The sequence below is a fragment of the Salvia splendens genome, chromosome 1, assembly GCF_004379255.2.
Source record: "Salvia splendens isolate huo1 chromosome 1, SspV2, whole genome shotgun sequence".
In the NCBI taxonomy this organism is placed as follows: Eukaryota; Viridiplantae; Streptophyta; class Magnoliopsida; order Lamiales; family Lamiaceae; genus Salvia; species Salvia splendens.
The window spans coordinates 45,053,239-45,064,435 of record NC_056032.1 but is presented as its reverse complement, the minus strand read 5'-3'; the positions used below and the strand labels follow the sequence as shown (position 1 = coordinate 45,064,435).

Genomic DNA, 11,197 nt, shown 5'->3' with positions numbered 1-11,197 from the left:
CCACTAAGCCATTTTTAGAAACTTTTTTTTAATCTGATTTTTTTCAATTTTATTCAACAATCACCTACTAGTGAACTGAATCGCTCGAGAATGTAATTTCGAAGAACTTAAAAAAAACATTTTGTTTGACATTTGTGTCTGCATTTGTGAACGTTGTGTGAGCGATTTAGGTCTAATATAACTAACTTGTGACTCAAGATTTTAGTCCTATGTAGTAGTACTAAACAAAAACTTCGAACCTTTTTTCCAGTATCGTGCAAATTGTTATACAACAATCACCTAAAGAAAAGATAAAAGATATAACAATGTTGACAAAATAATTTTCCGACATTCGCGTCTGTATAATTAGGTCTGCCGGCATTTGCGCATGTAAATGTTGCGTTTGTGATGAGGTCTAACAGAGTAAACTCGTGACTCTAGATTTTGGTCATACATTAACTTATACAAAAAGTCTATTTCTTTCACAACAATATTCGATAATTTGTGTTTATTCCAACTATATAATTATGGCGCCCATCTCGAAAATGATATTTAATTACTAATCAATTATTTAGATAGATAGTAACACTAACATTAAGTGGCATGAATTTTTGGGTGTAATAACTATCTACAATCTTATCTTTTTCCTTTATCTTCGCCTAACTTTTACACTTTAAAAATAATTAAGTTATTTATTAGCTAAGTCCACTGTAAATTGTAATCTATTTTGGCATGCTTCTACTCCATCTCTATATACAAAAATATGATACTATAGTTGCAACATTTTAAAAATGATAGGAGTACAAAAATAATACTAAATTTCGTATGTTGTTTTCCGAAAATTAATCCATTTATTAATTAATATAAGTTCACTATTATTACAACCTAATGTTAAGTAAGGTTTGGATGATTAATGTAATGAAAAATGGATAGTAGTTGGAGTGGAAGTTTATTGGTATGATCAAATTTTCAACACGTATTCAATTATCCCTTCAATAATTCTACATTTTGCTTATTAGTTTGTTTACCAAACTCTCTTGGCATCACAACTTACTATATAATAACAAAAAAAATTAATTTTTAAATTATTGATAATTTAAATTCAATTTTTTTATATAGCTACTCTTATTTAAGATGTGCATAGGTTATTCGAACCTTCGACCTATTGATGGGATGACACGTCTTACCAACTAGTATGCGTTCTATCTTCCGATTTGTTCAGTACTTAAATATACACATTTCATCTTTTTTCTATAGGAAAAAGCACATAAAATTAATACTAAAAATTCGTTTTCATGCTATTTTCGAAAATTCAATGAAAAATTATGTTCCCTTTATTCGAAGTTAATTAAGACATTTAATTTTGGGACAAAATTCAAATAAATGGTGTTTGGATCTTTGAAACGTTTCAGAAAAGAAGATAAATTAATTAACTTAATACGAATCGAATGGATTAGTTAATTTCTTTCATATGTTTGAAATATCATCCAACAAATGTAAAATTCGACAAGAACTAGGATATAAAGTATATTGAAACCACCAACATTGTCATATTGATGTCTTTAATTAGGTTGTACTACTATTTGGCTACCGACTTAAAAACTTAAGTGTCACTAATTGATTTGACTAATATCTAATGAATAAACAATGAATCAAGTATAATTATAAATAATTAAAACAATCATGGGATGGTAAAATTAGTAACTTGTATGATTAAAATAATAAACTTTTTTATTCACAATAAATACATACCTCTCTTCCCTTACATTGCAGCAAGATCCGCCCCTCCGTTGCCAACTGCGCTACGCCCCCGCGGGCCTCTCTTTCCCTTACATTTATCAAATATAGATACCATTAAAACCCCATCAAACCTGATACGACAAGTGTATATATATGTGTAAGAAAATTCGATCACTATCTAACCAACTCATCACTATTTATTGGTTGTGTTTAAGAAGATAATAATTTTTTAATAAATAGCTCCTGTCACTCTTTTTCTTGTTATAGTTATTTTTTATTATAAATATACTTACCTATTTAGTGCCAACATTGGCTAGCAGTGGAATGGTAGTGCAGAAGAGACGTGAAAAAATTGGGAATGATTTTGAGTTAAAAAAAACAAAAAAAAACAAAAAAAACAAAGTAATAGTAGTAATTAGAAACACTCGTATTTAGTAGTAATATTTCTCCTCTATTTTAAGCTTAATTGATTGGACATAAAGCCTGCATGATTAATTGAAGATAAAAAAAAGTTTGTATCTTTGCTTATGGAATCTCATTCTCAACTAATTAATCTCAATGATAGACAAAGTTATCATTTTTTAATTGATAATTGATTTATCATAATTGCCTAGTCCTTGGTTTCCACATTGAACTTATTCATGAAAGATTATCCATTTTTTTTCTCTAATTACTACTCGTCCTACTATTTAGTAACAATATTAGAAATAAGTATGTAGTGGATTTTCAAAAGTGTATAATAAAAAATTTATTTTAAATATTTGTATCATATATTAATTTATATATACAACTTAAATATTTTAAATTACGTAGGTCCTAGTGTATACATTCATACTAGAATTCATGAATATACAAATAAACAAACCATATTAGATCAAATAGAAGTGAAGTTTAAGAGCACCTTCTATTTTCACTTTTTTTAATCACTAATCAGTAATCATTAATTCTGGATTATGCCAAAATTATGGAAAATAAATCAACGTACGTTGTAGGTATAAATAATAAGTACGTACTTAAAAAATACAACACTACAAGTATCAATTTTCACCTTCAAATAAATTACAAAAACATTGAATAAATAACTTAATACTACTACATTTATTTATTTATCTATCTATCTCCTTCCATAAAAATTAAATCTTCCTAAAAACCTAACTTACCAAATTTTGTGATTGCGAGCTTCCAAACTATGCCTCTCAAACCACAACTTTCAATCTATACAAAAAAAAATAAGAAGAAAAAAAAATCGATTGCTTTCGCAATCCCTAATTTCAAGCAGCTGAGAGAGATTTCAAAAAAATTCAATCAAGGCAAAAACCTATTCACGCGATTCTCATCGCCGCCGCGGGCAAATTGCCGCATTTCCGGCAGCGCGCCGCCACCAGTATCTGGCGGCAGGACGGGCACGACGAGTGCGATCCGAGCCACCTGTCGATGCATCCGACGTGGAATCCGTGGCCGCACTGCGGCAGCACGCGGATCTCCTCGCCGGCGGCGAACTCCGCCAGGCAAATGGCGCAGTCCGAGAGCTTCGCCGCCTGCTCCGCGTCCTCGCCGTACGTCACCCTCGGCAGCGACTTCAGCACCTTCTTCTTCAGGCCTCTGTTCGCCTCCGACCGCCTCGGCTGCGTCGGCGGCGCCGATCTCCCCGAGAGGCGCCGGATCCAGGCGCACCGCGCGACGGCGACGAGGCCGAGCACGCAGATTAGGGCGCAGAGGAGAGCCGCGAGGATGACGACGAAATCGGAGTCGAGCGCGTCGGCCGGAGGGGAGGGTGTTTCGGAAGGCGACGGCGGTGAGATTGCGCCGCCGAGCTGCCGTGAACGGGCGGTCATGTAGAGAGAGAAAGTTCGGTATAGAGAGAGAGAGAGAGTGTGTGTGTGTGTGTGTATGTTGGGTTTTGAAGTTTATTTTTGATTTGATTTTAAACTAACATTTTAAACTGGGAAATACCGTTAATGCAGGGGCGTTTCTGCAATTTAGATGAAATCTATATCCCTACTACTTTGGGAATATTTTTAGTTCATTTAACAATGCAAAATATTTAAGAATTGAGTACTATGATTATCATTTTTTTCCAATTAACTAGAGTTGGACCTAATTTGGAATTAATTGAGTTTTATTTTGGTACGCGAAATGTGATTGGACTATATACAATTATAAATACATGTGGCTGAAAATTTAAAAATAAATCAAAACTAGTAGTATATGTGTGAAGCATGTTAATATGTTGTTAGTTGTTACCAAACTATGCTTTTATCGGTCTAAATCATTGAAGTAATAATCATGTTAGGAAGGAAGCATTTCTATCTCCAAACCGACATTAATATACAAAGTAAATCTATTTTGGGACTATTTTTTCTTATTTGTATTGTTTTATTTATTTACCTTATTCTAATCAGAAGTAAAAAGATCAAAATTTCCACTTTCTTGATAGTACTGTTTTTTTCATATATTTGTTTGGCTATAAAAGTACTCCACTTATTACGTTGGTATATGATATATTCAGTTAATTATAATTGTAAAAATATTTATTATTCTTTTTTTAAAATTATAATTGATTGACCACTACAATTATGTCTTGACTACTAAATTTTTACTTGTTAGCTAAGATCATTTTAGTAGCGTCCCTTAAAAAATAGTGTGCGAGTAAGAGTATATTTTACTGAATGAAATAATGCTATTAAATTGTCAATAGTTCTTCCACCCCCTATTTTAAGGCTTCTTTTAGCTTTATTTAATTTTCTTCATAGACTTTTGCTAAGGAATAATTGTATATTAAAAAAAACAAGAAATTATTGAATAAAATTCCATTACTGTTGGACTAGCCTTAATTAGTACTACTACTTTAAGTTTTGAAGCGTAGTTGGTCATAAATCACATGATTAGTGGTCAAGAAAGATTTGCTTCCTACAAGATTAATGTTTTTTTAAAGCAAAAGGAGTTAGCTTTGATATGCACTTTTGTTAAACTCAAGTATGTGAAAGAATTTGAAACCATAAATCATTTTAGCAATTATTTGCTAGTTATACCCTCATTCAAATAAAAGAGATATGAACCATATTATATACCTAAATCATTTACCTTACTATCAATTGGTCTCAAAATTAAATCTCATTGGAGTTTAGTTGATCTCCTCTCGTTAAACAAATAAATGGCTCATATAAGGACATGTTGAAATATCCATATATGAGTTGTCTCACATAAAATAAAAAAATGTGAAGTAAAAAAATTACTATCATAGTCCAATCCATTTGACTTGAGTGGAAATGGATCCAATCCACACGTAATCACGAAGCACTTTGTGTGTCTACAAATGAGTATGCCTCAATTAAAACCATTTTTTGGGTGCAATAATAATGCACTTTTCAACTCAAATTTGTCGCATTAATATATAAATATATTAGTGGAAAATTAATTTGAATCGAGCGGTTGAGAGTAAAGCAAACCGACCCGATCCTAACCCATTTTCTTGACCCTACCCAAATTTAGGCACTGATATTAGTAATTAACCTAATTAAACCCAATTTCTCAAGCGTGACATGAACTTTCGTTTTTTTAATTAAAATTTAGAGCATTGCATAAAGTTACAATTTTTGCTTGTGACCTAGAATCCGACATCGGAAAGTTGAATTAAATTGTTGAACTCCGATTTAGAACGTGGAACGATAATTCGATATGAGGTGTTGTATATATACTACATTCGTCCAGACGTCCCCTGTTAATAGTATTGATAGTAAACTACACACATTTTAATGTAAAATTAGTAAAAGTAGATGTAGGGGTGAGTAAAAAAACCAAAAATCGAATATCCGAACCGAACCAAACCGAAATTTTAAAATTCGGTTCGGTTTTTTCGGTTTTTCGGTTCTGTTTTAAAAACTCAAAAATTCAGTTTTTCGGTTCGGGCAAAAAAAAACCGAAAAACCAAATTATATTTAAATATAATATTACATATATTTATTCTATTAATTTAATATATTATATCATATATATAATATATATTCTTTTAATATATTTGATATAATATGCATTATATATATATATATATATATATATATTCTATTAATTTTATATATTATATATATATATTAATGTATATTCCATATTTGTTCGATTTTTTGGAAAATTTCGGTTTTTTCAATTTTGTTCGGTTTTTGAAATTCGATTTTCGATTTTTCGATTCGGTTCGGTTTGGTTTTTGAAATAAATTCGGTTTTTCAATTTTGGTTCAATTTGAGCAAAAAACCGAACTGAAACCCGAATGCTCACCCCTAAATAGATCAGAAATAGAAAAAAATGATTGAAATATTATTAGTGGAAATTATGTAATTAATTTTATGGATAACCCAAAACAAATATTAGTAAATTAGTAACATCGTGTAAAGTTTAGTAAATACCATTCCCAGTTTTATAGCTAAAACATAAGTAAGAGGGAGATTAAATCCGTTGATTATTGTCATAAAGAGAAATTACTCAACCATAATGGGACGACAAAAAAAATGAATACAACTCAACTATGATGAACAAAGAGTATGGAAACTGAAAAATTCAAACAAAATAAGGACTGTAACTGAGAAAAAAAAGCATTATAATGCCTTCAAAATGCATTTGCATAAATATTTCAATAGGAAAAACTGTCATAGGTATACAAAAATGAATTCTGGTTTCAACATCGACAACTCCTAAGACAGCGCGATTTACAGTTAAAAGCATCACTATTACAGTCAATCCGAATGAAAGATCATCACAGGCACAAGATCGGCCATGTGTTTAGAGGTCGTACCTCACATTCCATCTCCGGTTCTGATCAAGATTGAATGTCCAATTGTTCTCCCGAACTTGCAAATATGAAGTCTGCAGACATGACCATGTAAGGCGAGTGTTAGGATAATCAAGATTTCATTTCATTTGGGACAAACAGTGAGGTAAAGTGAGTCAAGAACGCCTCTAGGAGAGCAAATGTACCTTATCGATAACATCGTATCCCAACTTGATGCGCACATCCTGGCTCTTTTTAACATCAAAGATGTTCCAAACAAACTCAGTAGCAGCAGAGTAATCAAACTGTATCCAATATAGCGTTAAGGTTGGCGGTTGGCCCGGAAAAAAAAAATAAAGAATCAAGAAAATAGCGTGCTAGGTCAATGAGAATAATAGTAACCTGCTTCAATTCCTCATCGATATTACAACGACCCTTAACATTGAAGTTAAACAATTTATCTGTAGTCACTGGAAATGCCTTCTTCCCACGTACGTGGTAGTGCAATTTATCCCGCTTATTGTACCGAAGGCCCACACCAAGGCTAGCTGATGACTAAAAAGGTCGGGAAACATGTCAAACTCTGGGTACGACATTTTATATCTATGGAAAGCAAATCAAATACTGCATTGGATGCAAAAGAAAATGTGCAATCACTCATCTCATAATAAAAGAAACAATCCCATGATTTTCGTACTTATATTTCCTATTTTTATTACACATGATAAGGGGCTAACTTCTTTTGTCTAAATGATGACACATTAAAAACACGAAAAACACGAAATTGAAATTGAGCTGAAGATGTGATAAATTGAAATCAATTTAACCAATTGAAAAACACGAAAAAAATACACCTCGGGATGGAAGTATCTAATCAAGCCGTGCACGAAAGTAGGAGCTCCAAGCTTCGTGTCGAGCTCTCCTTGAATCTGCCAATCAAAAGACACAAGCAAGTTAACAGTTTAGCACGAATAAATAAAAGCACGAGAATCTAGTAAAAAAAGTAACATCGAACAACCTCTTCAACGTCGTTCTAAACAGCTTGCAACAAAACAAGAAACCAAGGATTCTCAGCATATCTAACCACATTGTATGATTAGGAGGTGAGCTAAAGAGCTACTAATAGTTAAAGCCATGCTCGTACAAGCAATCGAAAACCAGAATAATCCAATCAAACAAGTAAACGGGCTACCTTTAGAAAACTAATCAATCAACACAAAAAAAATTGCAATCGCTTCCAAATCATAACTAGAAACAACATTTCTTAACAACATAGTTTAATTTCCCACCTTATCTCTAACTAAACAAAAGATTCAGTTTTCACACAAAACTCAAAAACCTTCAAAGTAACACATCATTTTACACTCAAATTTGAGTGTGAAATAACAGTCGTAACAGAAAGTTTCAAATACAGTCGTAACTGAGTAAGCAAACACGATAGTAGAAGAGATTAATCAGCAAAAAAAAGAGAAGAATTTTCAACCTGGCAGATGGAATTGGGGGAAATGGGGATTTTTTCCTTGGCGTGAATTCGCAGAGTTTTGGAATCTCCACCATACCTAAGCGAAGTTTCCATTTGTGAATCAAACAAGGAAATGTTGAATGAATCTTTCTAGGGTTTGGTTTTGTAGCTACCAAAGCTCAAAAAATGGTCGTAATGGATATGGCGAAAATCGCTATTTGAAGGTTTTGGATTTAAGCGTCGCTAAATTGCTATACCGCCAAAACTCGTGTCTCCAAATATAGTTAAATAACGTTTTCAATTAATTAATAGTTATACTAGAAAAACAACTTAAGTAATGTACAACTTAAGTAATAAAATAAAGAGGGAATATCTTTTTAGGTTCACGAACTTTTAATTTGAAGGCTTTAAGGCATTTTCGTCCGGAAAAAGTTCAAAATACATCAAATGATATTAATTTGTAGTTGATGGACCTAAAATGATATTTCAAACTTCATGGACTTAAAATGATACTTTGAGAAAGTTCGTGGACCTAAAAAGATGTTCTCTCTAAAATAAAATGGGATAAATGGTCAATTTTTGTTCCATTAGTTGGGACATTTGCTCAAAAATACTATACTAACTATTTAGATAATAATAATCTAGTGTCTTATTTTGGAAATAAAATATCCCGTAAAAATTTCATGATCCATTATTGATGTGATACTCGAAAATACATGTTTTGTTTGATTTATTTTATGTTTTATTGAAATTAGACGTCATACACAAATTACACAATAGTCATGTAGATGAAGGATGCATATATTCGGTTTCCGCATCAATATCTCAATCGCCAAATATTACTCCCTCCTTTACGAGACATTTCATTTTCTTCACTCGTTTTGAAGAAATAATACTAGTTAAAGTGGAGAGGGTAAAGTAATAGAGAGAATAATGTAGAGAAGAGTCTTATCTACAATATTCTCTCTTACTTTATTTTTTCTCCACTTTAACTATTTATAATTATTTTTTCAAAATGAGTGCGCAAAATGAAATGCTTCTATTACTGTAGAACGAAGGGGGTACATTTTATTTTGAATCATAAAATGATAAGTATTAAATGATAGTAATAATCTAAATAGTGCAACATTCTATAAAACTAGTATTAACACCCGAGCTATGCACGGGACATAAGAGTTTCAAATAATGAATATAAAATATAATAAATATATAGAAAATAAGAATTGAAAGCAATATGGAGATTTAAAAAAACAGAAATATACTTATCTTGTCTCACTCAAAATGAAGAATTTACTACTCCCTAGTGAATGAAACATTTATGCAATTTTAATTTATAATCTAAGTGAAGTAAGAACAATAAAATTAATGACACAAATAAGATGTGTGGGTAATGATCAAAGAGTATGAATTCATTAGAATAAGATATACAAATAAATAAAATTTGTGAGTAAAGATGTTTATTGAAAGTGCTATGCAAGTCATTAATCCAAATAAAGGTAAATTAATATATAAATTAAATAACTTAATTTATAAAAAAATAATTTGAAAAAAATATATGGAATATTAAACATATCTACATTAAATATATGAATAATTTAAATCATATAAATTTAAAACTTTGAGAAGTCAAGTTGGAAAATTTGTATTGTCCAATAATCACATTTTAGTTGACTGTTTATTTCTTTCTTTTAATTTCAGACCATAACATAACTTGATATACATTGCCAAAGACTAAATGAATTTTTTATATTGGAAAGAATAAATTTCTTACTTCCCGCCACATATACGTATAAAAAGTAAATTACTACTACTATCACTTAAAATAACGATAATATTTTATGCATCTTGTTTTGTTTTGAATAATGTGAGAATTTACACTACTCTTTATATTAAGAAGTTATATTAAGTTAGATTTAATTTTAAATATATATAATGTCATCTCATTCCTTAGTTTAATCTATAAACTTAGTAGTATGGTTTAATTAGAGGCGAATTAAAATATAAGAACTAAAAACTTTAATTGAGTAAATATAGGATGGAAATTGTAAGCTTTATATATATGTGTTGTCGTTTAGCTTGTGAATTAGTTCGGAGAAAAAGTATTGCAATAAATGATTAAATCTCAATTTTAACATAAATAAATGGAAGGCAAACTAAACTCTCTAGCACAATTCCAATTTAACTCAAATATAAGGTTAATTAATTTATAAATTTAATAACTTAATTATAAAAAAAATCTAATGGTAGTGCACTATTTAAATGTGTTTTAACGCTTCTTCAAGAAGTTAGCATTTTATTGGATTATTATTTGTCCAATTGTTTTTGCCTTAAAAAATTATTTTTGAATAGAAGACACTTCATCTTTCCATTTTCCCTCCAAAAAGGCATTAAAGACTTTTCATCAAACTTGCACTTTAGATTAGTATAGATTATTTAATTATGAAACTAATTAGAACATATTAAATTTAGGACTAATTAAAATATACTAAAAATTTTAATCGAGTAAATATTGGACGATTGAAATGATTACATATTTATGTTGTCGTTTAGCTTATGAATTAATTCGGAGAAGAGACATTGCAATAATAAATAGTATTATTTTAATTTTAATTAAAATAGAAGGCAAATTGAACTCTCAAGCACAATTTCAATTGAACATAAATAAAAGAAAATTAATAATATAAAAATTTAATTACTATTAGAAAAGAATCTACGTATTTTAAAAATTACATACTACTGTATTATTAAAATCCAATGATCAAATTAAATCCCACTTACTATTTTTTAATACATAATTTTTAATCGTAATACCCAATTTAGAACTCTTCTTAAAAAGGTCCAAATAATATATTCCTACATAAAGTAAGCTGGGGTGTTTTTTGAGTTAAATGTTTTCAAACAATTAAATCCAACAAACTATAAATCCAACAAATGTTTTCCCACATAAACTAATAATATGTACATAAACTAATACTCCCTATAAACCCTACGTGATTAAAAAAGCCGCCTCTCCCCCCCCCCCCCCCTCTCTCTCTCTCAATCTCTCTCTCTCAATCGGCGGGATTAGCCTTTCCTAGCCACCACGCCCACCAGCCTTTCTCGCCGCCGCTACTTCCGCTATTCCTCGCCGCTCCACCGCTCTGCCTCGCCAATTCCTCCGTCCTGCTTCACCGCCTGCAAGAACCTGGCCAGCCAGCGTCGTTGTAGTGTGCTCCGGCATTCAAGTATCGTTTTGTGTGCTCCGGAGGATTTTG

The 11,197-nt window shown here is 31.0% G+C and overlaps 2 protein-coding genes across 2 annotated transcripts; both read right to left on the bottom strand.

Annotated features, from left to right (window-relative positions):
* Nucleotides 1–2,732: 2,732 nt before the first annotated feature.
* LOC121801761 (RING-H2 finger protein ATL80-like) lies at nt 2,733–3,649 on the bottom strand. The gene has a single exon (XM_042201199.1). The coding sequence runs from the start codon at nt 3,552–3,554 to the stop codon at nt 3,042–3,044; it is 513 nt and encodes a 170-aa protein (XP_042057133.1). The 5' UTR covers nt 3,555–3,649; the 3' UTR covers nt 2,733–3,041.
* A 2,665-nt stretch (nt 3,650–6,314) lies between these two features.
* Nucleotides 6,315–8,156, bottom strand: LOC121801745 (outer envelope pore protein 21B, chloroplastic-like). Its single transcript, XM_042201198.1, has 5 exons — nt 7,965–8,156; nt 7,336–7,410; nt 6,884–7,036; nt 6,688–6,786; nt 6,315–6,576 (listed from the first exon to the last, which is right to left on the bottom strand). The coding sequence occupies exons 1-5, from the start codon at nt 8,055–8,057 to the stop codon at nt 6,493–6,495; spliced, it is 504 nt and encodes a 167-aa protein (XP_042057132.1). The 5' UTR covers nt 8,058–8,156; the 3' UTR covers nt 6,315–6,492.
* Between the last annotated feature and the right edge of the window lie 3,041 nt (nt 8,157–11,197).